The following is a 16927-nucleotide window of genomic DNA, read 5'->3' as shown; positions in this document are numbered from 1 at the left end:
TACATTTTAAATCACAACTATATGATTATAGTGTTTCTGGAAGAAAGCTTAGAGATCATCAAGCTTAATTTCCTCATTTTATATAGGAAGAAACTGAGGCATATCGGTACTAGTCCTCAAGCTAGGATTAGAACTCCTGACTCCTAAGTGTTGTGCTTTTTCCTCCCCAGCAGCAAGTTAATTTCTGATAGGAAGCATCTGCTGAAGGCACACTGCTATACTTCTTCCCTTTCCTCAGAGTCTTTAAACTGTTTTATTCTCAGGCTCTGTTAGTTCTATTTTCACCTCTCAAGTCCTAGTAGTAAATTTACTAGCTTTCAGAAACTCATATTGAGGATTTCTTCTCCAGCTCCTTTCTTTTTCCTCAGCTGTGAGGGCTTAATTTACTGGATCTACTGTAGTTTTGTTTTAGCAGGGACCAGCTAGGACTCAGGTCTACAAAGTGAAAGAATGGGAGCTGGGGAACTAGAGGTTCTTAAGGTGCCTGTCCACTGAGGAGTGACTGTGGCAGGAGAAGAGCTGACATAAGCAGGCACGAAGCAGTTGGCAGGCAAAAGGGGTTGAAGAAGGTTGGTGGATGGGCAAGTCACCTGGGATGAGAAGTCCTTGAAGCAAATATTGCAATCTCAGAATGTAGTAGGTTTGTAGTCATATTAGTGCCTCCCCCCCTTTTATTTTTTTGCATCCTGAGAATGAAAAGGAATACATATTGGTAAACATCTGTAAAAGTTACAAACAGTAAATTAAAAGGGTAGAAAATGATAAAATCTTGGACTATCAGTTATACCATACTAGTAAACGAGGAAGGGAGTGTAAAACTTACTTTCACTAGCCACATGATTAGCTGGAAAATAACCTTCCTGTCCCTTTCCTACGCTGCCATACCACCAGTCTTCATTATCTTTGAAAAACACTCGGATAATGTCTCCACGATGGATGGTGAGTTCATCTGATCGATTCGCTGTGTAGTCATAAAGAGCCACTACCTAAGAGAGAGATAAGACCACCACAGCTTTATCACAACTGTACCACAGAGAAAACCCCCAACATTCACTTCCTCTTGCAGAAGAGCAGCTGAAACCAAAGCAGTACTTTGGTAAGTCTGAGGCTGTCTCAAGGTTTGCTAATGGGATCAGGGGTGGTGGGAACACAGCAGGAGAAGCAAGATAAAAGACTGTGGGATTGAGAAATGGTTAAGAGCATTCAATACACTAAGATTAGCTTCAAAATAGCAGATGTTAATTTTTTTTAAAGTAAATTACTTGTGAAGCAAATAAAAAAAATGCTCACACACCATTCACTTTCTTAGAATTGTTTTATACTACCCCTAGATCCCAGACTCTGGCTAAAAGCAACTGCATCTGAAAAAAAATTCTTCAGAATGTCAACAATTTTACAAAAAGGAAAAGCTAAATGGAACAACCTGATTACATAACTTCACTGCTTTATGTTAATGTCTCTTTTTGAGACATTTTGTATAGTTTTTGGTATTTCATATCAACAATCTAAATATTTTGATTACCTTAAAAATACCCTTATAAACTTATTTTCATTAGATACAAATTTAAGAGGAAAAGCTTTTTTGGGAGAATCTTCTTTTCTGTGTTGTTACAGTAGTCACTGTGTTTGATTTTTTTTTTTTTTTGAAAAACCAAAATCAAAATGAATGGCTGCATAGGCATTTACAAATCCCACAGCATTACAAGGAGGAAGACTTCAACCCATTTTAGATGTGATGTATTATATAAAGAAGGGCATAATATGTATACTGGAGAATAAAGCACCTCTACTTTTTTTTCTAATTAAATACTATTTGAAAATTTACAGGTTATACAGCTACACATGTAACGGAAAATTATCATCAATTCTTTGTGTTTAGGTTGAGTACTGATTCATTCACTTAACAAGTATTTACTTACATGTTTTTACCTATTCATTCACTTAACAAGTATTACTAACGTACTGGTACTGTTCTAGGGGCTAAACAGACAATGATGAATAGGAAAATTTCTAGAAGGCATGCCTCATTTAGGTTTTGCAGGAGAATAAAAGATAGTCAAGTATCACCCAGGTGAAGAGATGCAAAGTATGTCTCAAGCAGACTGTAGCACGTGTGTGAGAGTTCAGAAAAAGACTCCAAAGAGTTCAATATGGAGTCTGGCATTAGAAGTAGGAGCCTAAATAGAAGGGTGGGGGGGGAGGGGAGAAGCTGTGATTACACAAGTAAGCAGGGGCTAGATTATACATGCTGAACGAGTTGAGACTTATAACATGGGCAATGGGACAGGGACACATTTTAAGCAGGGGATTCCATAAGAGTTCACAAAATTCTTTCTTGCACCTTTGAATTAATTTACAAAATTTGTTAACACATTAACCAGGTGAATTTAAAAGATAAATCTGGAATTAACTGCTCTCACTATATGGTATAAAGTCAGTAATGCTAATTTCATTTAAATAGTACAAATGCAATGCCTACTTAACTGCTTAGTTAAGTCTCTAACTTATACCATGCTATGCAGGATGTTGTTTAAAGTTGACAAATCTTTTATAACTTTTAGATAATGATGCCAAATCACTTATATTTTTAAAAGTGGAACTTTTTAACTTTTCCCTTTGTTCTTCGTTCTCCAAACCTCCTCTTTGTTTTCCTACCTGGCACTACCTTCGAAGAAGGAAGCTTATTAAAATGTTCTGAGTGTCTGCCACATTCTAGGTACCATGCTAGTTGCTTATGTAACTTATCTTACTCAATCTTTATGAAAATCCCGTGAGGGCATAAATTCTTATTTCAATTTTATAAATGAGGAATTTGATGTACAGAGAAATTCAGTAACTTGCCTAAAGTCAAGTAAACTAATAAGTGGCAGAATCAGGACTTAAACTCTGTTTTCTTTCACTTAAAAAAAAAATTAAACGCATTACCTCTAGAATCAAACATGGGGAAGAAGCAGCAGAGAGAAAAGGAGGAGGGACAAGAGAACCTAATCTGTCATGAGAGATAAGACACATTTTCAGATAGCAGCACTTAAGCAGTCAGCTGTGCTGAGAAGACCAACTAGTCAGGGTCACCTGCAGGCCCACTGTACTCTTCCCATGACATATGAAACCCAGTCTCAGAAAACTGTGTGGGGATTTGTTTCTGCTATTCTTCATCCTGGTACATCAAACAGTTTAACTTTGATGAATCTTATACAAATATTAAGTCAGTGTATGTTTATTTATCCAGAGCCAGAGGTGGCTGCTAGGAAGAAGAGCAAGAGAGATTCAGCTTGGTCAACAGAATCATTAGAAGTCCCATATCAGGTTTGTGTCTTTGTGCAGACTACTGACATTCTGGAATTCACCAAACTGGAGTCAGAAAACCATTTCTGAATTTTCCACCAGGGTCTGTAGAGTCCCTTCAGAGGTACAGAGATCCAAAAGATCTATAAGATTCTACATTACAATTTTCCTATTAAAGTACACACTGATTATCCTCAAATACAATCAAACATAGCACACCAATCTCACATGGCCCTCCAGTCCTGGTAACCTTGTAAACATGTTCCATACTCCATGTCCCTGTTACAGACTGAATTGTGTCCCTCCCCAAAATCCACAGGTTGAAGCCCTAACCATCAGTGTGACTGTATTGGGAGATAGGGCCTTTAAAAAGGTAATTAAGGTTAAATGAGGTCAAACGGGTGGGGCCCTAATCCACTAAAACTGGTGTCCTTACAAAAAGATGAAATGCCAGGAGCACCTATGCACAGTGTAAAAGGCCATTTGAGGACACAGGGAGAAGGTGGCTGTCTGGAAGCCAAGGAGAGAAGCCTCACGAGGAACCAGTCGACTGGCTCCTTGATCTTGAACTTTAGAACCGTAAGCAAATAAATTTCTGTTGTTTAAATCACCTAGTCCATGGTATTTTGTTATAGCAGCCCTGGCAGACTAATACAGTCCTACAACCTGATGGTGTTAGATTAATCACTCACTATCAGCCTGTCATGACACTGCAAATGGACAATGCCTCACTTGTATCCATTTTAGGTCTTTACCAGTTTACAGTACTGTGTTCCACACTATAATATCATCTCCTGATGTAAAAACAATGTTCTTGTCAAAATACTCCACAACCAACATCCTTAGGAGGGTAATGGTTGGGGAGGCTATGTCCCCCAAAACTAAGGAACAGTCCTTGGAGCATGTCACCATCATAGCATTACTGACATGTAAATGCAAAATTGTTATACAGTGAGAAATCAGTGTGTTTCACATGCCAAGAGTCCACATTCTGGCAGTGGAGTTATGACCATTCTCTCATCATATTGAAGGCACACAACAAAAGCCACATGGCTCACAAGAATCTGCTTGTATTCCAGTGTGTGTTATTATCTCATTTTTGAAGACACCTTTCTCACTTCTGGGCAACATAGTATGTGCAGTAAACTTCTCTGCTTGTTTTAATTTGGTGACGGATACTGCATAAATTACGCCTTCCTCATCTCCAATTAGATTGTTATTATTTTACTGTTTTAGGGTAAAGTAAAGCTCTATAAAAAAGTCGGGAAACAATCCCATCAAAGAGGTTTGTTTTGAAATAATACTATTTCTATTTTTTCCCTATTCTGGTAGGTGTTGTCATAGAAAATCTGTCTTGACCACTCTTTGATGAATATCTTCTTTAGCATACCATCCCTTCCACACAGTGGTCTGGCATATAGGTATGACAGAATATTCTCAGCAATATGATTTGAATCTTGAGCTGAGAGAGCAGTTATGAAATCTTTCTGCAACAGAAGTTTAACAGCTGAGTTTCTATGTCCAAGTTGGTGATGACAGGTCTAGGAAATGAAATGTTCCACAAAATCTACCTGTTCAAATTTGACCATTATTCACGTATTTTGAACAGAGTTCCTTCTTTCTCAAAAGTTGTTAAGTTGCTTGGGTATAATCATGGTGGAAGTGCCCCTGGCAAGTTTTTTTTTGTACATACATTTTTGTCTTTATAGCAGTGCTTGCCAGATAGTATTTCTTGGTTGAAGCAAAGTCTGCCAGGCTGTTAGAAGACATTTAAATGAATTCCAATGTATATTATCTTCTGAGATATTTTTCATTATTATAGTTGTCTCAATGGTTCTTGAAATCAGTTTACTGAAGGAACGTTAGCCAGTAGTGTTTGTTAGCAAATGTCCCTTACAACTTTATCTATAATACAACCTAAAAAATCAATATTTATAATGGCCCCAAGTCATCCAACAAACTAAATTATGTTGAATAAACCCATATACCTAAGCACTTTCTCCTCCAGCACTGTCACAGCTGCACCCATGATCATTGGGGAACTCTGCGCCATCTGCAGCCAAAGTGGCTTCTGGATCCTACTACCTTCCTTCTTGTCCCTTACTTGATTTTAAATTTCTGGTTTCTGGACAGTGAAAGAATAAATTTCTGTTATTGTAAGCCATGGCAAATTTGTGATAATTTGTTAAAACAGCTCTAGGAAACTAATATATGTAAACTTTACATTGATGAATGGATTTCTTGTGTTCTTTTAGAGTATTGAACCCTCTTCTGGGATCAGTTACATGAGATCAGTTTGACCCTTTCCAGGTTTGCTTTTAAGTTTTGTTAGAGCAGATTCAGGAAGACTTTACTCTAGGGCTCAATAAACTACTACCAGGATGTGATACTTCTGATAATTCTACCTGATGCAACATATATTAGGTTTTCTCATTCTGGCTGTCAGGAATGTGAATTATTCCCATTCTGTTTTGCAGTCTATTATTTCGGATAAAAATTTCCTCATAGAGTTTTACCCCATGCATGTGCAGATCAATTACTTAGCCATAGACTTAGTAGAGGCAATTCTTATGGTTATTGGCAGGATTATTACCAACTTCCAATATAAGGTGAAACAAAAAGTAACATCTTAGTAATTATATTATTTTTTTGCCAGAAGCCATGTTACAGTTTAATGCACATTAACTAAAATGCATGCATTTTTAGTGTTCATGATAAATGCAGTTATCACCTTATTGAACTTCTTATATTCTTTAAGAAAGTACATTAAGCTTTAGTATCAAACTATTTAGGTAAACCTGTGCTTAAGTGGTAAGAAAACATTTGTTCTTTTTTTGATCTTAAACATTTTCTCCTCATACATAGCCCATCTCATATGCTTGGAGTTACCATTGGCTATGTAGCTGGCCTTGTTATTTCACCACTCTCGATATACTGTAATAGAAAGCAATTTACATACAAGAACAATTAATTGAGCAAAGGGAGAAGATATTTCCTTGTGCAGATTCTGTAAGAACTGCAGAAATATCTTTGTATGGTCTAAACCAGGCAGTTTCATTTATAGCACTGTTTTTTATGTAGTTACAAGATAATGTGATGTAGCTTTTTAAACTATGAAACCCACTGTGATTGTACCTTCTAGTTGAAATAAAGTATTAATAACCAATTGTGGCTGCAGATGCGATTTGCTGTTTCTTGGATGTTTAGGAAACACTTCTTGATGAATTTTATAGAAATCTGACATGTGTTGCCAATGGGTTTCAGCCCTGGGCAAGTTCACTATTGATTCAATGTGACCAAAGAAGTGACAGTAGAACGTTCCTGGGGTGAAAGGGTTATACCCAACTTTACTTCCATGGTGGCAGGTTAATCACTAGAATCTCGTCCACTCAGAGCGAGTCTGCATGCAGCAAGCCAGTCTCTTGCCTCTGGACCTCTCTGCCCGCACAGCCGTCTTCTGGGCCGCTGTCCTCGGCGCTGCCACCACTCTAGCCTCTTTTCTGCTCTCCTGCAGACTTGCAGCCGTGCTACCATATCGCCCAGCGCATTGCCCACAATAACGATGCATTGCCCACACGTGTGTAGTGAGCTAGCCAACCAGGGCCAGGTAAGAACCTGGCCACAGGAACCTTCACTTTATCCACGTGAGGACAGAGTCTTTCTTTTTCTTCTTTTAAGTTTTAAACTGTTTCATTACTAATAAGAGATCTGGATATAGCTGCAGAATTTCATATGCTTTCTGAGAGAAATGAACCATTTCCTTTGCCATTAAAGATGTTTCTCATGTAACTGAACAGTAGTTTATACATCTAGACTGTATTTTTTTTCCTGTGTATTTCTTTGGAGTTAACATAGCTATTGATAACCTCATCAATACTGATAGTCTCATCAAGTCTTCAATCCCTTCTGGGTTAAAGCTGAACCTTTCACAAAGCATGCTCTTATCTCTTGTAGTTTCTGTCCTTGTTCCACACATATACTGGTTTTTCTTTCATATCATTCAGTCTTGTTGAAGTTTTGGGGTCACCTTAGAGATCAATATGAGTTGCCATTAATAAAAAGGGTACATTTGGTGTATATTCTTTACGTCTGGCACCCACTCTTCTTTTACATTCCAAAATGAGGCTAGGTTTGCCACAGAGGAACATATAAGGAAGACCTCGGTCACTGGATAAGATAAGGCTGCAGATCATCACAGTCTTCTTGTCTGGCTGTGCCCGAGAATGCCAGGAGGTACTGCTTGCCTCGTGAGGTGGTGATGACTGCGTAGTGGTTGAACAAGGAAGCACATCCTCTTCCAGGAAGGCGCTGCTGGCCTAGCCCACGAGGAGCCTGTCTTTGCCTACTCCCCTGTTGTCAACCACCATGCACTTGAGCATCAGTGTGCTGGCAGATGGCCAGCCTCTGGGCATGGCTCCCCCCATTGTCCCCTCAGGAATCCTTTAACAAATGAAATAAACTTTAAGAAAGTCTCATTTCTCAATAATGTCAATTAAGGAGTATTTGATTTTTATTATTAAAATAGAAAAAAAGAGCATATAAAAATGTTAGTAGAAAGCTGAATTTAACAATAAATTCTAAACATTTATTAAAGATCAAATTATTCCTTGATCAGTACTGACATTGGGACTCTGTTTTATTTCATGAGAGGAATAAAGCAGCATACAGTCCTATTTCTAGCGTCATGTGGTAAAAAAATATGCAGTCTCTTAATACAATAAATACACATAAGACACCCTAAAGACATTTATTAAAAAAAGAAACCAAGGTCCTGTTATTTTTAACTGATCTTATCTGGATGATAATAAATTAAGAAAACAAAGATAAAGAAAGCAAATAATTGCACAAAGTCTATTGTCTCTGTACCAGACAAACTATCTGTTCCTATCCTGCTATATAAGCTAGTGCAAGTGAACCTAAAACACTTCACCAAACAAAGACTGAAAATATTTAATTCCAAATACATTCTGGTAAAGTAACTACCAAAGGTAATGGAAAGAATACCAAGCTAGGAATCAAGACAGTGAGTTTTCATCCTGTCTGGACCACCAGGGTTAAAGTATATTACAGATGCTCAGACTGCATGTCTGTGAACTAAGGGGTTTGGATCAGATGATATGTAGTACACCTTCCAGCTTTAAAATTCTATCATACTAGATATTCAAACAACTATTCCAAAACAATAGCACTCACAGATTTTAAAAGTAAATTCAAAATGTTAATCTGTTGAATAACAGTGTGGCTGTATTGCTTTTGATCATATATGACTTAGAAAAGCTTGTTTGATTGCTGCAATATTATACAGGAAAAGCCTTCCAGTAATAATTAAAGAACAATAATGATAAAGCATTTCTCTTGCATTTACCATTTGGAAATACTTCTTTCTTCTTTGACAAATAGGAATGACTTGACCTTTGGACTTCACAAATAAACTATTCATTTTATATGGTGATTGGTATCAAAACTTCTCTTACTGGAAATCACATTCATATACTTTGTTACAGTGAATCATTAGTGTTTCATAAGGCTCTGTGTATCTTTTTATTGTTTTTTTCTAAAGAAATCAAGAGAATGACGCAGACCATTCTAGACTGGACTTCAGATTTCTTTTTTGTTAGCAAAGAAAATGGTAGTATACTTTAATTTTCTTTTTTGGGAGGGATAGCAGAAGAAGAATTATGAATTCTGGTTTAGATTAGGGTTCTCAGTGTGTGATTTCTGCACAGCAGCAACATTACTAGAAATGTGTTATAAATGCAAATTCTTGGGTTCTGTTCCATACCAACTAAAATCATGTATTTGATGGGCCCAGAAGTCTGTGTTTTAACAAGCCTTCCAGGTGATTCTGATATACTGCAAATTTAGTTAATACTTTATTCCAATGACCTACTTTATAAAACATGTACACTTATTTTTTGTACATATCAAGTATGCAACAGAATGGGTAAGAAATATAATTTAAAATATAAAATGACAAATCTTATAACAAAGTGCTTCTGGCAAAACTTAAAAAAACCTGTTGCTCTTTTCCTATTAGTTTTACTTATCTTGCTTAGTTTCCCTCGTCTCACTAAACTACTGACTAGCTCCAGATCTGAATAAGTTAACATTTATTTCATCATTTTATCAACACATGCATGCTCAAACTGCAACTAGGAGTCATAATACACATTTCTTAGGTTTCCCTATAACCTCTTAAGGATTAATGAAAATTTTGAAGCAGAAAAACAAGCAAAATTAAAAGATTAAATCTACTCATCAAGCAATAATTATTACATACCTATTGTGTCTGAGCTACTTTTACAGGCTGGGGAGACAGCAGTGAACAATAGAGAAGTCTTTGGCCTCAGGGAGCTTCTGTTTTTTTTTTTTTTGGTTTGGTATCATTAATGCACAATTACATAAGGAACATTATGTTTACTAGACTCCCCCCATCATCAAATCTCCCCTACATACCCCATTACAGTCACTGTCCATCAGTGTAGTAAGATGCTGTAGAATCACTACTTGTCTTCTCTGTGTTGTACAGCCCTCCCTGTGCTCCCCCCTCACATTATACATGCTACCCATAATGCCCCCTTTCTGCCCCCTCCACCCATTATCCCTCCCGTCTTACCCATCCTCCCCAGTCCCTTTCCCTTTGGTAACTGTTAGTCATTCTTGGGTTCTGTGAGTCTGCTGCTGTTTTGCTCCTTCAGTTTTTTCTTTGTTCTTATACTCCACAGGTAAGTGAAATCATTTGATACTTGTCTTTCTCTGTCTGACTTATTTCACTAAGCATAATACCCTCTAGCTCCATCCATGTTGTTGCAAATGGTAGGATTTGTTTTCTTCTTATGGCTGAATAATATTCCATTGTATATATTTACCACATCTTCTTCATCCATTCATCTACTGATGGACATTTAGGTTGCTTCCATTTTTTGGCTATTGTAAATAGTGCTGCGATAAATATAGGGGTACAAATGTCTTTTTCAAACTGGGCTCCTGCATTCTTAGGGTAAATTCCTAGGAGTGGAATTCCTGGGTCAAATGGTATTTCTATTTTGAGTTTTTTGAGGAGCCTCCATACTGCTTTCCACAATGGTTGAACTAGTTTACATTCCCACCAGCAGTGTAGGAGGGTTCCCCTTTCTCCACAACCTCGCCAACATTTGTTGTTGTTTGTCTTTTCGATGGTGGTGATCCTTACTGGTGTGAGGTGATATCTCATTGTGGTTTTAATTTGCATTTCTCTGATGACTAGTGATGTGGAGCATCTTTCCATGTGTCTGTTGGCCATCCAAATTTCTTCTTTGGAGAACTGTCTGTTCAGCTCCTCTGACCATTTTTTTAATTGGATTATTTGCTTTTTGTTTGTTGAGGTGCATGAGCTCTTTATATATTTTGGATGTCAACCCTTTATCTGAGCTGTTATTTATAAATATATTCTCTCATACTGTAGGATGCCTTTTTGTTCTATTGGTGGTGTCCTTTGCTGTACAGAAGCTTTTCAGCTAGATATAGTCCCACTTGTTCACTTTGCTTTTGTTTTCTTTGCCTGGGGAGATATATTCATGAAGAAGTTGCTCATGTTTATGTTGAAGAGATTTTTGCCTATGTTTTTTTCTAAGAATTTTATGGTTTCATGACTTACACTCAGATCTTTGATCCATTTCGAATTTAGTTTTGTGTATGGGGTTAGACAATGATCCAGTTTCATTCTCTTACATGTAGCTGTCCAGTTTTGCCAGCACCATCTGTTGAAGAGACTGTCATTTCCCCATTGTATGTCCATGGTTCCTTTATCAAATATTAATTGGCCATATATGTTTGGTTTAATGTCTGGAGTCTCTATTCTGTTCCACTGGTCTGTGGCTCTGTTCTTGTGCCAGTACCAAATTGTCTTGATTACTGTAGCTTTGTCGTAGAGCTTGAAGTTGGGAAGTGAGATCCCCCTGCTTTATTCTTCCTTCTCAGGATTGCTTTGGCTATTTGGGGTCTTTTGTGGTTCCATATAAATTTTAAAACTATTTGTTCCAGTTCATTGAAGAATGCTGTTGGTATTTTGATAGGGATTGAAAAGCATTGAATCTGTAGATTGCTTTAGGCAGGATGGCCATTTTGACAATATTAATTCTTCCTAGCCAAGAGCATGGGATGAGTTTCCATTTGTTAGTGTCCTCTTTAATTTCTCTTAAGAGTGTCTTATAGTTTCCAGGGTATAGGTCTTTCACTTCCTTGGTTAGGTTTATTCCTAGCTATTTTATTCTTTTTGATGCAATTGTGAATGGAATTGTTTTCCTGATTTCTGTTTCTGCTAGTTCATTGTCAGTGTATAGGAAAGCCACAAATTTCTGTGTATTAATTTTGTATCCTGCAACTTTGCTGAATTCAGATATTAGTTCTAGTAGTTTTGGAGTGGAGTCTTTAGGATTTTTATGTATAACATCATGTCATCCACAAATAGTGACAGTTTGACATCTTCTTAACCAATCTGGATGCCTTGTATTTCTTTGTATTGTCTGATTGCCATGGCTAGGACTTCCAGTACTATGTTGAATAACAGTGGGGAGAGTGGGCATCCTTGTCTTGTTCCTGATCTTAGAGGAAAAGCTTTCAGTTTCTCGCTGTTAAGTATGATGTTGGCTGTGGGTTTGTCATATATGGCCTTTATTAGGTTGAGGTACTTGCCCTCTATACCCATTTTGTTAAGAGTTTTTATCATGAATGGATGTTGAATTTTGTCGAATGCTTTTTCAACATCTATGGAGATGATCATGTTGTTTTGTCCTTCTTTTTGTTGATGTGGTGGATGATGATGATGGATTTTCGAATGTTTTACTACCCTTGCATTCCTGAGATGAATCCCACTTGATCATGGTGTATGATCCTCTTGATGTATTTTTGAATTTGGTTTGCTAATATTTTGTTGAGTATTTTTGCATCTATGTTCATCAGGGATATTGGTCTGTAATTTTCTTTATTGGTGGGGTCTTTACCTGGTTTTGGTATTAGAGTGATGCTAGCTTCATAGAATGAGTTTGGAAGTAGTCCCTCCTCTTCTATTTTTTGGAAAACTTTAAGGAGAATGGGTATTATGTCTTCTCTAAATGTCTGACAAAATTCAGCGGTGAATCCATCTGTACCGGGGTTTTGTTCTTGGGTAGTTTTTTGACTACCAATTCAATTTCTTTGCTCGTAATTGGTCTGTTTAGATTTTCTGTTTCTTCCTTGGTCAGTCTTGGAAGGCTGTATTTTTCTAGGAAGTTGTCCATTTCTTCTGGTTTTCAGTTTGTTAGCATATAGATTCTCATAGTATTCTCTAATAATTCTTTGTATTTCTGTGGGGTCCATCGTGGTTTTTCCTTTCTCATTTCTTATTCTGTTGATGTGTGTAGATTCTCTTCTTCTCTTAATAAGTCTGGCTAGGGGCTTATCTATTTTGTTTATTTTCTCAAAGAACCAGCTCTTGGTTTCATTGATTTTTTTCTATTGTTTTATTCTTCTCAATTTTATGTATTCCTTCTCTGATCTTTATTATGTCCCTCCTCTGCTGACTTTGGGCCTCATTTATTCTTCTTTCACCAATTTCAATAATTGTGACTTTAGACTATTCATTTGGGATTGTTCTTCCTTCTTTAAAAAGGCCTGGATTGCAATATACTTTCCTCTTAGAACTGCCTTTGCTGCATCCCACAAAAGTTGGGGCTTTGTGCTGTCATTGTCATTTGCCTCCATATATTGCTTGATCTCTATTTTAATTTGGTTATTGATCTATTGATTATTTAGGAGCATGTTGTTAAGCCTCTATGTGTTTGTGAGCCTTTTTGTTTTCTTTGTACAATTTATTTTTAGTTTTACACCTTTGTAGTCTGAGAAGTTGGTTGGTAGAATTTTAATCTTTTTGAATTTACTGAGGCTATTTTTGTGGCCTAGTGTATGGTCTATTCTTGAAAACATTCCATGTGAACTTGAGATGAATGTGTATCCTGCTGCTTTTGGGTGTAGAGTTCTGTAGATGCCTGTTAGATCCATCTGTTCTAGTGTGTTATTCAGTGCCTCTGTGTCCTTACTTATTTTCTGTCTGGTGGATCTGTCCTTTGGAGTGAGTGGTGTGTTGAAGTTTCCTAGAATGAATGCATTGCGTTGTATTTCCTCCTTTAATTCTGTTAGTATTTGTTTCACATATGTTGGCGCTCCTGAATTGGGTTCATATATATTTATAATGGTTATATATCCTTTTGTTGGACTGACCCCTTTATCATTATGTAATGTCCTTCTTTATGTCTTGTTACTTTCTTTGTTGTGAAGTCTATTTTGTCTGATACAAGTACGGCAACACCTGCTTTTTTCTCCCTATTGTTTGCATGAAATATATTTTTCCATCCTTTGACTTTTAATCTGTGTATGTCTTTGGGTTTGAGGTGAGTGTCTTGTAAGCAATATATAGATGGGTCTTGCTTTACTATCCATTCTATTACTCTGTGTCTTTTGATTGGTGCATTCAGGCCATTTACATTTAGGGTGATTATTGAAAGATATGTACTTATTGCCATTGCAGGCTTTAGATTCGTGGTTACAAAAGGTTCAAGGGTAGCTTCTTTACTATCTAACCATCTAACTTAACTTGCTTATTAAGCTATTATAAACACAGTCTGATGATTCTTTACTTCTCTCCCTTCTTATTCCTCCTCCTCCATTCTTTATAAGTTAGGTGTTTTATTCTGTACTCATTTGTGTTTCCTTTGACTGCTTTTGTGAATAGTTGATTTTATTTTTTGACTTTAGTTAGTATTTGGTTGGTCTGCCAGGGTAACAAATGGCATGCTGCTTATCGCCGTGAGGGGCTTCAGGGCTGTGTTGCCACCCAGGCGGCTGGGGCACCTTAAGTTCCTCAGGTTTCCCAGCCTGCTGGTCTGATTGTGCTGGGATGATTCCATCCAGCTGTGAGGCCCCTGTCCATTTAAGACTTTCAAAAGGCAGTCACATTTTTTTTTTGTCCCAGGGGAGCCAGCTGTGGGGACCCGCTCACGGATTTTACTTTTCCGTTTCTCTAATATCCATCACACCCTGCAATATATGTCTGAGCTCCCAGTGCGGATTACTAGGGCTGGTTATTTAGCAGTCCTGCACTTTCACTCCCCCTTCACCCAACCCCACTCTGACTCCTTTCCTCCCGCTGGTGAGCTGGGATGCGGGGGAGCGATTGGATTCCTCTGGGTTGCGGCTTGTATCTTACCCCCCTTTGTGAGATGCTGAGTTCTCGCATATGTAGATGTAGCCTGGTTGTTGTACTGTATCCTCTGGTCTCTCTGTTAGGCGTAGTTGTATTTGTTGTATTTTCAAAAGTATATATGGTTTTGGGAGGAGATTTCCGCTGCCCTACTCACACTGCCATCTTGGCTTCTTCTCTCAGGGAGCTTCTGTTTTATTGGATGTTTCATTGTTTCTAGTTTGGTAGCCCTTTTCAAAAAAGGGATACCTTTAATATTTGTATAAGTTATTCTTGTGTTTAAGTTGCCAATAAACAGTACCAGGGTGCATGTTGATAATGAATACTAAAATAATTTATTTATGAATTACTTCAGAAAGGATAATGAATTTCTTTAAATTCTATTAATGAATCAGTAGCTATGAGTAAATATAAGTTATTAGTAAAAAAGAATGAGATGCAGACAATATTTTTGAACAAAAATAAATTCAAGTATTTGCAAATAGCATTCAGAATCTATAGTTTTAGTACTTATAAATTTTATACTTCACATTTTAAGCTATGAATTACAGAGATTATATATAGAAATACATCCCTTATGATAAATCTAATATTCTTCTTTTAATTGTACTGCATTTATTAGTTGGTTTTATTTACCCCTAGATACTACTCTCCTGGCCAGGTGCTTCCCATAGCCACAAGTATTGAGAGAAGTAGTAGAAAATTTTTTAAATACATAAACATAGAAATATATAAATATTAAAATTAAAAAACTATTAAGTTTAACAATATAAACACATGAATACATAACTATTACAACACTTAATACATATAGACAGACACATAAGTTATTAAAGTTTTCAAACAGACTTGTAGTGCTTTAAAATTACTTTGGAAAAGCCTTTTTTAAAGTTGACTAGGAATGTATAGGACCATAAAAATACCTAAATGATCTACAATTTCCCTTGTTCTCTTTTAGAGTGAAATATGGGTGTGTTTCTCTGTGCATAAATACATGAAATAGAGATAATAGACCTATTACTTAAAAAGAACATGAGGTCTGGAAGCAAGTCTTTTGAGAATCAACTTAAGACTCTTTTTTTGAAGCTTAAAAGTGTCTACAGGATTTCTGGGTATCAGTTTAAGTGCAAAGAGTTGTAGTTCTTGATAGTTCAAGATAATATGTACAGAAAGTTTTGAGAACTACTTAACAACACTGCTAAGGAAATTTGTTCAAAATCATTAAATTTGTCAGAACTCATTAAAATTATAAATATATAAAAAGCTGAATTAATATCTCATTCATATAATAAATATCTCAACTGTGTGCTATATATATGACACTACATTGTATGGGAAATACAATGAAATACTGCATACCAGACATTAATAAAAAATAAAAAAAAAAAGAAATACTGCATACAGTCTTGACTTGAAGATGCTTAGGTTATAATTAAGAAAACATACTGTTTCAAATAATATATACTTAAAAATCTTGAAATTTAGCATAAATTTATCTATTTATAATTATCTACTCTGTTTTGTAAAATATTTCATTTAAAAACATCTCATTTAGAGGTTTTACTTTTATTCAACCAAGGTTTTGAAATTCATTAATTTTCATAACAAGTACATAAACCTCAGTTTGGGTTTTTTCAGCATCAGAGTATATCTACTTTTATTACTTAACTTGCTATGCTATAGTTATGTTTGTGTATTTGTCTAGATACATCTAGAAATATATGTATCTACCATTTATTTAATGCTCAATATGTGCCAGGATGTGCTGAAGCATGTTAATATACACACACATATATGAATATACAAACACACATATATTTGTAACTACTCTAGAATTTATCATAACTCTTCCTTAATTATAATATAAACTAAAAGAATTATTGTCTCAATCACACAGTTTGGCAGATTCTAGATATTAGCAAGTCTACTTTTCTCCTAAGCCTATGCTTTTAATCACTAAATTTACATATTTAAGTTTGAAGTAGAGATTTTCATGGGACCAAAAGCAAATACAAGTCTGCTTGGTTCACTGCCTGTGACTTTCCCTAAGATTATGCCAAAAGAAAGGTATTACAGAATTGGTGTTTCCATAAATAAGGCACCTGAAGAAGATCACCAGAGCACTTTTCTTCATATTAGCTTCTCAGTCACAACTTGTTGAGGCCACTAACCTGAAAAGTTGCATAGGAAACTGATATTGGGCCAAGGTGACAGCTTATATATGTATATTAACAGCCGTGTCCATCTGATCACTGTAGCTTATACTTAAGGTGGAGGGATCAGGGGAAAAGTTATAGGTAGAATGTGGAGAGATTTCATGAAGGAATCTTGAGTAATACATTTAAATGGAAAGAGGAAAGCTTTTTAGGTTGCTGATAGCCAGACATCAGTAGTTAGGTGCTCAAATTATTTAAACACTGAGGCTTA

General features: G+C 36.4%; 1 protein-coding gene and 1 pseudogene across 13 annotated transcripts in view; both read right to left on the bottom strand.

The window, feature by feature from the left end:
* Window positions 1-16927, bottom strand: part of AHI1 (Abelson helper integration site 1) — a 203759-nt gene that overhangs the window by 46049 nt on the left and 140783 nt on the right. For 7 of the 13 annotated variants that reach the window (XR_008992750.1, XR_008992751.1, XM_057489249.1 and 4 more), the window contains exon 22: window positions 824-986. The exons of 5 other annotated variants lie outside the window; for them this stretch is intronic. Coding sequence is in view for 6 of the 8 variants with exons in the window: in XM_057489249.1 (XP_057345232.1) it covers window positions 824-986 (163 nt within the window). In the remaining 2 variants the exon portion in view is untranslated. Of the gene's footprint in view, window positions 1-823; window positions 987-16927 lie in introns of those variants that run through there. One more of the 13 variants, XM_057489253.1, reaches the window with a different exon arrangement.
* Window positions 1928-9804, bottom strand: LOC130679812 (rho-related GTP-binding protein RhoQ-like; annotated as a pseudogene).

Source organism: Manis pentadactyla, chromosome 12, assembly GCF_030020395.1.
Source record: "Manis pentadactyla isolate mManPen7 chromosome 12, mManPen7.hap1, whole genome shotgun sequence".
NCBI lineage: Eukaryota > Metazoa > Chordata > Mammalia > Pholidota > Manidae > Manis > Manis pentadactyla.
Note: the sequence above shows the minus strand (reverse complement) of the source record. Positions and strands in the feature narration are given on the sequence as shown.